Source organism: Trichomycterus rosablanca, unplaced genomic scaffold (assembly GCF_030014385.1).
Source record: "Trichomycterus rosablanca isolate fTriRos1 unplaced genomic scaffold, fTriRos1.hap1 scaffold_203, whole genome shotgun sequence".
In the NCBI taxonomy this organism is placed as follows: Eukaryota; Metazoa; Chordata; class Actinopteri; order Siluriformes; family Trichomycteridae; genus Trichomycterus; species Trichomycterus rosablanca.
Genome location: NW_026947031.1, coordinates 70,001 through 82,570, shown reverse-complemented (window position 1 = coordinate 82,570; position 12,570 = coordinate 70,001). Strand labels below are relative to the sequence as shown.

The window sequence follows — 12,570 nt, the reverse complement described above, 5'->3', positions numbered from 1 at the left end:
ACACACGCGAGACAGATTGCTCAGAAGGTTTAACGTAAGCTGTCAAGGAGAAGCAATAAATGCAATTTATACCATCAGTCAAGTCTCAAGCCATCATTTAAAGGGGGATGCTACAGTAAGAGCTTTGGCTTTCACCGAATTACTGTGCTGCAAAATAAAACGGCTGGTACGGATAAATACACGGACAGCACAGAGTCGGTGTGGTGGTCAAGAAAGTTTTAAGGCACACTGCTACATTAAGATCTGAAACATGTCCACGTCCGCATCAAACACAAAGGACAACGAAGAGCAGATTATTACTCTTCAAAGAGAGATTGAAGAAGGCAGAGACATTCTCCAAAGAGAAACTACAGAGGGCGCAGTAAGACGTGAAATAAAGGAAAGCATACAAACTAAAGAAAAAATTCTAACTGAACTAAAAGGTAACGTTCAAAACACTAAAGAGCTGCCCAGAAGATCTGAACGCCCACGAGTTCTTACAGAAAAAATGCAAACTTATCAAAAGGAGGAATTTCTTAAAAAAGAAAAAAGACTTTTAAGTTTGTATGAACAATGGAAAGTACAAGCCCGAAAGGCAAGGCAAGAATTGAAATTAGATATTTCAGAAAGTCATTTGACATTGCTAATAGACAGTCTCGAAGAGGCAAAGGGTGACATTAACAAACTTTATGACGAATTAAGAGAATACATTCCACCTGCTGCTGATGTAAGGCGTAAGGTTGATGCCTGTGATGCCGTGACTAAAGACATTATCAAAATAATTTATGAGAGATTAACTGGTGTAAATGGAGAATTTGATGCTGAAATCGAAAGGCAACGTCTGCGTGAGCTACTTGTTCCTGACTACGCTTGTTCCATATATGGTTCAACAGCTTCACAGTCAAGCATCAGTCATCACTCCGATTCCTCTTGCATTGCAGCCAAACGAGCAGATGCAGCTGCAGAATTAGCAGCAAAAGAGGCTGAATACAAGGTCTTACAGGAGGAAAGGAAAGTTAAGGAACGGATAAGAACCATGGAGGAACAACAGAAAAAGGAATTAGAAATTCACAAGTCCGAATTAGAATGCTTGCAAGCTGAAAAGAGCGTCAAGGCTGCTCACGCCAGACTAGAAGCTTATGACAGAGAAGTGAAACAAGAAAATGACATTTATTCAGTTCACAGGGATCCTGCAAGTCAAAGTCATGTGTCTCACTCTGCCAATCAGCAGTCTAATGAAGTCCGATCAACTTCAACAAACGACATATCTTTCTTAGCCCAAGCTGTTCAAGACAGCATAGCCATGAACAGACTGCCAGTTCCAGAACCAACAGTGTTTAATGGCAATCCACTTCACTTCATTGAATGGAAAGCTTCATTTATGTCACTAATAGATAGAAAGAACATCCCTGCATCGGACAAACTGCACTTTCTTAAGAGATATGTCAGTGGTTCGGCCCAAAAATATCTTGAGGGCACCTTCTATCGTAAGGACGAGGAAGCTTATAATGATGCGTGGAAGAAGTTAAATCGGCGATATGGCCAGCCATTTATAATTCAAAGAGCCTTTAGAGAGAAGCTGTCAGATTGGCCGAAATTACAGTCCAAGGATGCTGAAGGATTAAGAGATTTCTCTGATTTCTTGAATGCATGTCTGCAGGCAATGCCTCATGTGAAGGGTTTGGACATTCTAAATGATTGCGAAGAAAATCAAAAGTTGACACTAAAATTACCAGACTGGCTAGCTACTCGATGGAACCGTCAGGTCACAATAGCCCTCACAGAAGGAAAGGAATTTCCCTGTTTCCAGGATTTTGTTCAGTTCATGACACTAGAAGCAGAAATTGCCTGCAATCCAATCACTTCCACTTTTGCACTACGTTCATCTGAGTCTTACAATGATCAAAGGAACACAAAGATTAAAAGGAATAAGGCCAGTGTCTTGAACACTCAAACTCTTGAAGACAGTAATGATCACCCAGCAAATCAAGAAAGAAAGAAAACTCAGTGTATGCTGTGTCACGATACCGGTCATTATCTGCATAAGTGCCCAGAGTTTATGTCCAAGTCTCTAGAAAGCAGAAGGGCTTATGTTAAAGACAACAGGCTGTGCTATGGTTGTTTAAGGCTGGGCCATGGTGCCAAGGAATGTCGGCGTCGACACACCTGTGAGTTGTGTAAAGGTAGACACCCTACTTGTCTCCATGACGACAACTATAAGAAAACCACTAAGGGACCCTGGCAAAGCAAGGATTCGCGACCAAAGCATGAAACTGAGCCTACGGCTGTTATGTCACTCAATGTCCATAGTAAAGGTCAAGAAGTTAGTACCTCAATGATAGTGCCGGTATGGGTGTCTTATAAAAGGAATCCATCTAAAGAAAAGCTTGTTTATGCGCTTTTGGATACGCAGAGTGACACCACCTTTATTGATGAAGATGTAAGCAAGGAATTACAGGTGGCTACACAGCCAGTAAAACTAAAACTTACTACAATGATGGGAGCAATAGAATCATGAAAAGTGAAAGAGTTTCTGACCTTTGTGTAAGAGGCTATGACTCCACTATACATATTGACCTCCCTTCTACCTACACAAAGGACTGTATACCTGCAAATCGAGAGCACATACCAACTCGTGAGACGGCAAAACATTGGGAACACCTCACAACCATCGCAGATAGTTTACCTCCTCTTCTTGACTGTGAGGTCGGTCTCCTAATTGGATACAACTGCCCCCGAACTCTAGTCCCAAGGAGGGTCATATCTGGTAAAGATAATGAGCCATATGCAATTCTTACAGATTTGGGGTGGAGTATTGTAGGCTGCTCAACACTGCAAGCTGGTACATTTATGGCAACTGGTCATTGTCATCGAGTAACTGTTAAAGAGCTCCCTGCAATGACACCAGTCGATGCAATCAAAATTCTCGAGTCTGATTTTAAGGACACCCATGGAGATGGCAAAACTGTCTCTCAAGAGGATCTAATTTTTCTGGACATACTGAGGAAAGGCATAAGGAAAAATGAACAAGGACATTATGAAATGCCCCTGCCATTTAAGGAACGACCATGTCTGCCTGACAACCGGCAGCTTGCTATAATAAGACTCAATCACCTAAAAAGGAAATTCTCTGTAAATGAGAAGTACAAGGATAATTACATTATCTATATGAAGGATCTCATTGAAAGAGGTGATGTAGTGGAAGTACATGAAGAAGGTGCTGGTGGTGAAAAATGGTACATTCCTCATCATGGAGTATATCACTCAAAAAAGCCGGACAAGTTGCGAGTTGTATTTGACTGCTCTGCAAGACACAAAGGTAACAGCCTCAATGAACACCTACTGTCAGGTCCGGATATGATAAACAATCTAACAGGTGTTCTCATTCGCTTTCGCCAGCATCACATTGCTTTGATGTGTGACACTGAGAAAATGTTCCATCAATTTCATGTCCCAATTAAAGACCGTGATTATCTACGTTTCTTGTGGTGGACAAATGGAGACACTAACACACAACCCCGAGACTACCGAATGAAAGTCCATCTATTTGGTGCAGTGTCTTCTCCAGGTTGTGCGAACTATGGGCTAAAACAGCTGGCAAAAGATAACAGTCATTTATATCCAATGGGTGCACAATTCATTGCAAGAGACTTTTATGTGGACGATGGAGTAACAAGTGTAGAGTCAGCAGAAAGGGCTATTGAGCTGGCACTAGAAGCACGTGAACTATGTGCAAATGGTGGTCTCCGTCTTCACAAATTCGTATCAAATAGTAATGTGGTCCTACAGAGTATTCCTCCATCAGAACGTGCAACAGACACTAAAACGAAAAACCTCACATTGAATGATATGTCTCTTGAGAGAGCACTTGGAATTCACTGGGACATTGAAAGTGACAGTTTCACATTCAAAATTACAGCAAAGGACCAACCAGCAACACGTCGGGGCATACTGTCCACTGTTGCCTCCATCTACGATCCCCTGGGTATTGTCGCTCCATATCTCCTTAATGGCAAAGGGATCCTGCAGGAGATGTGCCATCAAGGTACTGGTTGGGATGATCTACTACCTGAAAGACTAAGGCCACGGTGGGAGAGATGGCTAGATGATCTCACAAACTTAGAAAGAATTAGTATAGCCCGATGTTATGTACCAACTAACTTTGGGAAGGTGAATAAAAGGGAACTACACCACTTTTCAGATGCTAGCAATAAGGGATATGGTCAATGCTCCTACCTGAGGTTGAAAAATGAAAAGGGAGAAGTTCATTGTGCTCTTATCATGGGCAAGGCCCGTGTTTCTCCTTTGAAGGTAGTTACCATACCCAGACTGGAACTGACAGCAGCAGTAGTCTCAGTCACAGTTAGCAACATGCTCAAAGAAGAGCTAAGCTACACCAACGTGGAAGAGTTCTTTTGGACGGATTCCAAAGTTGTATTAGGGTATATAAACAACGATGCTCGACGCTTCCACACCTTTGTAGCAAATAGAGTACAGAAAATACGCCACTGTTCGAATCCTCAACAGTGGGCCTATATATCAACTGATGAGAATCCCGCCGATAATGCCTCCAGAGGAAGAACGATAGATGAGCTACTTTCATCTAATTGGTTTACGGGCCCCAAGTTTTTATGGGAAAAGGAAATTAAACCTTCAACAGAATTGATCCATGATCTTCCAATAGGAGATCCGGAAGTCAAAAGGTCCCATGTACTTCAGACAAGGACCAAAGAACAAGTGACCCTTGCAGACAGGCTGTCTAAGTTTTCCTCATGGTCACGAGCCATCAAAGCAGTAGCACGTCTTTTACGTCGTGTAAAGAAAGACAAATCAAATACACTCTCCACGGTAAAAGAAAGGCAAAGCGCAGAGCTTCTTTTCATCAAAGATCTACAAAAGCAAGCTTATGAAAATGAAATAAAGCTGTTGAGCAAGGGAAGTCAATTGCCAATTCACAACAAACTGTACAGTCTTGATGTCTTTCTGGATAAAGATGGTGTACTCAAGGTGGGAGGAAGACTTGGTCATTCATCCTCCTCAAGTTCATTCAAACACCCAAAGGTCATCCCTAAAGGTCATCACATAACCAGTTTGATAATTGCTCATTACCATGAGAAGGTAAAACACCAGGGCAAAGGCTTCACTATCAATGAAATCAGATCCAATGGCTATTGGATTACTGGACTAAACAGAGCAGTTGCATCTCACATTCATCAGTGTGTTACATGTCGAAAGCTCAGAAGACCAGTTGAAGGTCAAAGAATGAGTGACCGACCTACAGAACGGGTAGAACCCTCACCACCGTTCACTTTTTGCGGGATGGACTGTTTTGGTCCATTTCTGACTAAACAGGGCAGAAAGCAACACAAAAGGTATGGTTTGCTCCTTACTTGCTTTTGTTCTCGTGCCATTCATATTGAGATGTTAGAAGACATGTCAACTGATGCATTTATTAACAGCTTGAGATGCTTTATTGCATTACGAGGTACTGTTCGTCAGATAAAGTGTGACCAAGGCACAAACTTTGTAGGTGCAAAGAATGAATTGAAGGCTGCATTACAAGAACTTGATATGGATAGACTGAAAACCTTTCTTACGGAAAATCAGTGTGAATTTGTTTTGAATGCACCTCATTCCAGCCATGCAGGAGGAGTATGGGAGAGGCAAATAAAGACTGTGAGAAACGTGTTAAATGCCACACTTCTACTTTCGTCAGGAAGACTCACCGACTCATCTCTACGGACCTTTCTCTATGAAGCTATGGCAATAATTAACAATCGTCCACTCACTGTCGACAATCTGAATAGTCCCAACAGTTTGGAGCCTCTCACACCAAATCATCTAATCACTATGAAATCCATCACAGCTTTACCTCCTCCAGGTAAATTTGAAAGAGAAGATCTGTATGGTCGCAAAAGATGGCGTCAAGTTCAGTATCTGACAGAACATTTTTGGAGTCGTTGGAAAAAGGAGTACTTGCACAACATCATAGCAAGACAGCGTTGGCATATTACTAAAAGGAACTTGCAAATTGGAGATGTAGTGATAGACTCACAGGACACTTTACCAAGGAACTGCTGGAGACTCGGAAGGGTCATAGAGACTGTTATTGATAAGGACGGTCTGGTTAGAAGGGCTAAAATCTCTTTAGGAGATAGAAATTTAAACAAAAAAGGTGAACGTCTTGGAAAGCCTTCAGTGGTAGAACGACCAGTTCAAAAGTTGGTTTTATTGCTAGAAGCGGTTTAGAATGGTACAAGGACTGTAAACTGTGAAACATTAAGAGTTATTTCAAATGTGGAAATTATATGTGCATGTTCTTTAGTTAAAACACATATAATTTGGTGGGAGTGTAAATAACCCCAAAGAATAACAATGTTTTTGTATTTGTTTAGTAAGTGCTAATTATTTTGTATTTTATTGCCTGTGAATTTAACCACCACATACAGTATGTTTGTATGAGGGACTTTTATTGTGAAACTAGGTGAACTCAGGTTAACGGTAAAAAACAGATTAGTTTGGCGGCAGAGCAGCAGCTGAAAGGAGCAAATAAAGCAGCTTTTATATGGTTTTAGCCCCCCTTTAAGAGGCACAAGGTGTGTAAGTTATGTTTTATTGTTAATTAGTATGTTTATATTATCTATAAGTAAAGTTTGATAAATGCGTCTGTCGGAAGGATCCGCACATTAGCGCGAATGCTAAAGCTAACATTGCCCAACGTATGTATGTAATGCAAGAGGGTAGTTTTGTATGTTTGCAAGGGTATGTAACGAATTGTTATGTTAGTTTATGTGCTTATGTACATGTTTATATGGAAAGGTTGTTCTAGAAGAATGTGTCATAATTGTTTGTATGTTTTATTTCTTTCAGCTCTTACAATGCTCAGAAGGTTTAACGTAAGCTGTCAAGGAGAAGCAATAAATGCAATTTATACCATCAGTCAAGTCTCAAGCCATCATTTAAAGGGGGATGCTACAATTAAGCTTATGCAGTGGAAGTGAGTTTACACTGCTTTCTTTTAGCTGGAGGGAAGCACAGGCTTTTTTGTCGATGTTACATTTCTCAAAAACTTAAACCTCATTCGAATCTTAAGACATTTAGTTGAATGTTGAAAGTTAAATATAAGTAATACAAAGTGTATTTTCCAGATGAAGTGTTTTGTTGCAGCAGTGCACACACACCAATGCACACAGTTATAAGGACACTTCCTTCTACTACTTGTAGAATTTCTACAGTGCACCTTTTTTTGTATTGTAAATCTTGCTATTTTTGTTTCTAGGTGAATGCAGACATCATATGTGTTGCCTGTAACAGCCATGCAAGGGGTTTGAGTTGTCTTGAACGTTTCTGATGAGTGGAGTTTTAACCCAATTTCCATCTGCTGCACCTGTACTGCATGGATTCTTGACCATTTCTGCATGGTAGTATAAAAACTGCTACCCTCCTCGCTCCTGTAATGCAGACCACATTTACAGCTTCGTAAAGCTAATTAAAAGCTTCGTGTTTAATTACTTTGACTCTTGCTGAACTTTAAATTTGTGCATGTCGCAACACACATGGAACACATGAGCAAAGAAGAGTGTAACATTTCTGAAGGCATTGATCTATGCTACTTCTGTTACTATTTGCAATAAAATAAGTGTGCTTACCTTCAACGTGTCTTGCTTCGTTTTCATTTTGCGACGTTGAACTTGGGTCCATCAGATCATCAAATGCCAGATACAGTAGTCTTTTGCTGAGTTATCCATGTTTTTGTTTTGATTTTGTAATGTAACTCAGGAAGTATGAAAAGTAAACAAAGATCTTGTCCAGCTACTGGACAATGTATGACCTAATTTTCAGGGCTTGGTATAAGGTGTGAATTCATGCATGCTGCAATTAGTCCAAGTCTAATGTACACGTGTGTGTGTGTATAAATATTTTTTTACTATATTAAGTAGATTAAATATTCAAATGTCTAAACTTTTCTTAACAGAGGTAAGATCCACGAATGTTATACTTTCCATTAACTTTAAAGAAACCTTTATTTTTCTTACATGTACTTGACCCTTTATTTAGCTCTGTTTAGACAAGTATGAGGTTTCCTAGTTGCACTAATGGAGAATAAATGCATATGGTCATATGTACAATTCAGCTTGGCCACTGCAGAAACTGTTTCTCTGCCTGTATGAACTGGTGTGCCTGCGACCTCGCCCAGTGTAGTTATGTCCTAAGTGCGAGTTAAGAAAGAGGTAAAAAAAAAACCAGTAATAGTTCTACCTTGCAGCGTACTGGATACAATACTAACTACTTTTTTCATGTTGTGAGCATATGGTGTGAAAGTTCGACGAGGTCAGAATCCGAACTGGGAAATTGCAGCTCGGGTGAAAATCGCTGCTTAATGCAGATGTCAAAAAGACGTGTATGCGTATGTGTTCAATATGTAGAACGCGGTGATGATGATGAGACCAAAGTAAGATCAATTTAAATAGAACGCGATGCATTTAAGATGTTCCGACCTTTTCCAGACGTCTCTGAGACGTATATGTGCTATCAGGGATTATTATTATTTTATTTTTATAATTATTAATTGTTGCCTTTGTGTTTGTTGTAATAAAAAAAACTCTTCATGTTTTAAAGTGTAAAAGCATAAACAGCACCGTGTATAAAGATGAATCCTCTTGTGCCTAGTTGGTTTGTAGTGTTATTTTTAAGCTTCTACTGGTGTGAATGTGTGAGTTGGAAAACAAAACATGACATTAAGAAACTGCTTGGAAGAACGTCTAGGACTGACTGTAGTCCTCTCTAAAGCTACCTCAGCAGTGTTGGGGTAGTTACTCAAAAAATAATCCATTACTCATTACTCATTACATAACTAAAATTGTAATGGGATTACTTTACTCATTACATCCTGGAAAATGTAATCTCGTTCCTCATTACTTTACTTTCACGTTACATTCTAAACCCAAACAAATACTGTATACTGGAATCACATACAAACAAATTCCATTTATTTACTTTATTTATTTAGTTTCAGAAAAATCCTCTCTTGTACAGAGATGTGCCTGTGTTTGTTTCCGCTTTAAAACATACACGCCATGAACCAATCAGATTTAACATCATTAAACAAGTTTATTTCTTAATTATTTGTCCTTATACTAGAGGAGCGACTCGGTTCTTTTAGTTCATTTCAAAAGAGTCGTTCAATAGAATCGGTTCGTTCTAGAACGACTCATCACAGTAACTGTAATGTCATTACAAATATGTAACTGTAACGCGTTACATGACTTCGTTACAGATAAAAAGTAATCACGTGACTGTACCGCGTTCCCCCCAACACTGTAGCTGAGAGATACAGGGCTAATGGAGATGTTTTACTGCTAAGCTGCTGTTCAACTCCAGTCCAGTTGGTGACGCTGGTGCGTCTTAAGTTGTTCTGCCAACCGCCATTAAACATCATAAGAAGAACAAGAAGCTGCTGTGTTTGTACTGTAGAGCCTCATCTGTAAGTAAAATATGTATTTAATTATAACCCTTATATTTAATTATAACCACATTCTAATTAATAATAAAACTAGAGTTCATAATAAAACATCACTGTGAGGATTTGAGGAGCTTTAACTCTAGTTTTATTTAAACAAACAAACTATTAGCTGCTCCGCTAACTGTTAGCATCACACATGATTCAGTACTGATGAACCGATTCATTGAACCGATGAATCAAAGGATTGCAACGGATTCAGAGTTTATTCATTATTAAATCTAACATTTTGATATAAACGCGTCACATTTTCAGCTTTGTTTACAGTTTTTAATGTTTGATAGAAACAGCGAGTTCTTGTAGCTTTGTTTACAGGTTGTTTTACAGGTTTATAGTAAAAGTTAAAAGTATTAGTACAGCACTGTTATTGGGAGTGGATGAGAAACTAGATGTAAAGAACATCAGACTTCATCATTTCACTTTGGGCCACAAAACCACTTCCACCAAACTCAAAGGGTTGTTTCCCAGACAGGGATTAAGTCTTATAGTCCAGGACTACATTTAGCTTTAAATAGAGAATCTCCATTCAAAATGCTGTGTAGTCTAGGACTAGGCTTAATCCCTGTCTGTGAAACCAACCCAAAAAGTTCTATTAGAAGTCTTTTCTGTCTGATGCTGCTCAGTCCCACAATAGTTTCAACATTTTCACTCTGTTTACAGCCTCACAGCATTAAAAATAAACAGTTAAAACAGTCTGAAAGAGTATTCCTGGATTTCTCTTTAATAGGGAATAAAGTACATTTGTCTATCTGTCCGTCTGTCTGTCAGATCTTTTAATAATGCAGTCAGCAGAAGAGGGACACGTCACCCCCATAGATCTACAAAATGAAGGATTCCAAGAGAAACTAATAAAAAAGGAGGAGGAAGAAGATGGAAGTTACTTCTGTAAGTAAATGTGGAGCAATTTGCCATGTTAGTACAGTACAGTGTGGTTAGTATAGCAGAAATAATAAGAGAATGTGGATAGTGGGATTAGAACCTGTACTGTACCGTACTGTCCTGTGTAGAAGTGCTGATACTTCCAGTCTGGATTAAATCTAAGTAGTATTTATTTGTGGTAACTAAACCCACAACCTTCAGTTTCCTCCAGTTGTTGAGTTTCTTCTTCACATATTGATGAATTTCAGGTGAAGGATCTTTAATCCCTGTGGAACACGTCACCTCTGAGGAACACCTCACCCCAGAGGACCAACAGTGTGGAGGTTTCCAGATGAAGCCTGTGAAGAAGGAAGAACCTGAAGATAAAGATGAACTCAGTAAGTAAAAATAACATTTATTATTGAATGTATTTGTGTCTATCACTAATACTAACACTAACAGCACCACTAAACCCTCACAGTCACGCAAACGACTCTAATCTCTATTTACACAAATAAAGAAAACCGTCGACCCCAACTTGTGAGAATCTGTTCAGCCATGATAATAGAGACAGCAGCTGATCTGGTGTTAAGAACCACACAAACTACAATAATAATAATAGTAATAAGTTTAACTTATATAGCGTCTTTCAGCAAACTCAAGGTCGATGTACAATGACAAAACAAACATAACAGAAGGGATCGATTACACATAGAATTCAAGAAGAAAAATTAAAGTATTGTGTATAGAGAAATTCACAGAGAGAAGAGATCCAGCAAAGAGTCGAGCAGAGAGTTCTAGAGTGCCTCCCATAGTGGACAACCTAAAGAAATGAATCATTCATGATGCATCATGGTACAGGACTTTATCATCAGATCTCAGTTTAACATTTACTAACAATCTTTATTATTTATAATGTTATAAATGTATTTGATTATTTATAATGTTATAAATGTATTTAATTATTTATAATGTTATAAATGTATTTGATTATTTATAATGTTATAAATTAGGGCTGCATGATATTGGAAAAAACTGACATTGCGATATTTTTTTTTCCCTGCGATAATATTGCGATATAAAAAAAATGCAGGAATTTTCACCACATTATCAATAATATTAATAATGCATGTATCTTACTCTAATTAAGGGGCTCATCTGTGAAAAAGGGTGGTGCCTACAGGGGATACAAAAGATTATGACAAACTACATCTTTGTACTCGATTAAAACTGAGCATTCAACTAAGAAAGCTTCAATATCACATGAGGGAATTAACAGGATTGACAAAATTGGTCATTTAATATTTTATTTCACAATCAAAACCTCTTCAAGTAGTAAACATTATTTAAAAAAAACAAAAGATCTTTCGGCTTCAGCCCAGGGGCTCCAAATAATTGAGGGCCCCGGATTGGCTGCTTTATTTATTTATTTATTTTATTTTGTTAGTTATTTTGGTTAATAAGAATAGGGAAGTTTTTTTGTTCCCGATACTGATCCCGATTATTAATTTTGATCCCGATCCGATACCGAGTCTCAAACCGATACTTGTATTTTCTAGATATTGTCTAGATAAGAACTGGATAATACTGTTCACACAGTGCACACTTCAAGTACATTACAGTTATTCACATTAATCCAGTGTATATGTTTAACAACTGAATAGCTCTGCAGTGCTGTAGGGAAAAATGCTGCATCCAAGCTATTGGCTTAATGTTTTTGTATTTTTAGAAAAATCAATCAAAATGAGTGAGAAATTACAGTTTTACTTTAAACTTTACATTCAAAGAAAAAAAAAAATCTGTTTAATGCAGTGATACACTAAAAATGAACAGAAATCTGTGTAGCAGCTTAACTTGAATATAAGAAAAAAGTTACTTAAAAGCATTACAGTAAAACCTGAATACCAAAATAAAATGGAAAGGCTTTTTTGTTATGAAGGAAAGCCAGTTCTTAAAGTGCTTGTATTGTGACAATGGTTTGATGGACGTTTGTACACGAAGTGAGTGTGTTTTGACCCTTTAGGCCTTCCATAGAACATGAAATTGCGTGCTTCACTCCAGCTGTCCGGTATTCGGTACCTTAACAGAAGAAGTTAATGTTGTTAAAGTTGTTCTGCTCCCGACAATATGTGAATATAGCGTGTATTTATTTCTTTATTAAGCAAGTGCATCACTACGTTGTTTTGTAAACCGTTGTGATCCTTGACTCACAC

At 38.4% G+C, this 12,570-nt stretch overlaps 1 protein-coding gene across 4 annotated transcripts; it reads left to right on the top strand.

Annotated features, from left to right (window-relative positions):
- Positions 1-37: 37 nt before the first annotated feature.
- Positions 38-7,618, top strand: LOC134306524 (uncharacterized). 4 transcript variants are annotated; one of them, XR_010009266.1, is made up of 3 exons: positions 38-115; positions 6,850-6,976; positions 7,259-7,618. XR_010009266.1 is itself a non-coding variant. In XM_062990359.1 (3 exons), the coding sequence occupies exons 1-2, from the start codon at positions 3,337-3,339 to the stop codon at positions 6,872-6,874; spliced, it is 2,040 nt and encodes a 679-aa protein (XP_062846429.1). In that variant the 5' UTR covers positions 3,207-3,336; the 3' UTR covers positions 6,875-6,976; positions 7,259-7,618. The 4 variants fall into 4 exon arrangements, 3 of the variants coding, with proteins under 3 accessions (XP_062846429.1, XP_062846428.1, XP_062846427.1); XM_062990359.1 differs by lacking the exon at positions 38-115 and adding an exon at positions 3,207-5,351; XM_062990358.1 differs by lacking the exon at positions 38-115 and adding an exon at positions 3,207-6,575.
- The last annotated feature ends 4,952 nt before the right edge of the window (positions 7,619-12,570 follow it).

Bases quoted from the DNA above. Each gene is read 5' to 3' on its own strand.
- LOC134306524 (XM_062990358.1), top strand. From the start codon at position 3,337: ATGATAAACAATCTAACAGGTGTTCTCATTCGCTTTCGCCAGCATCAC.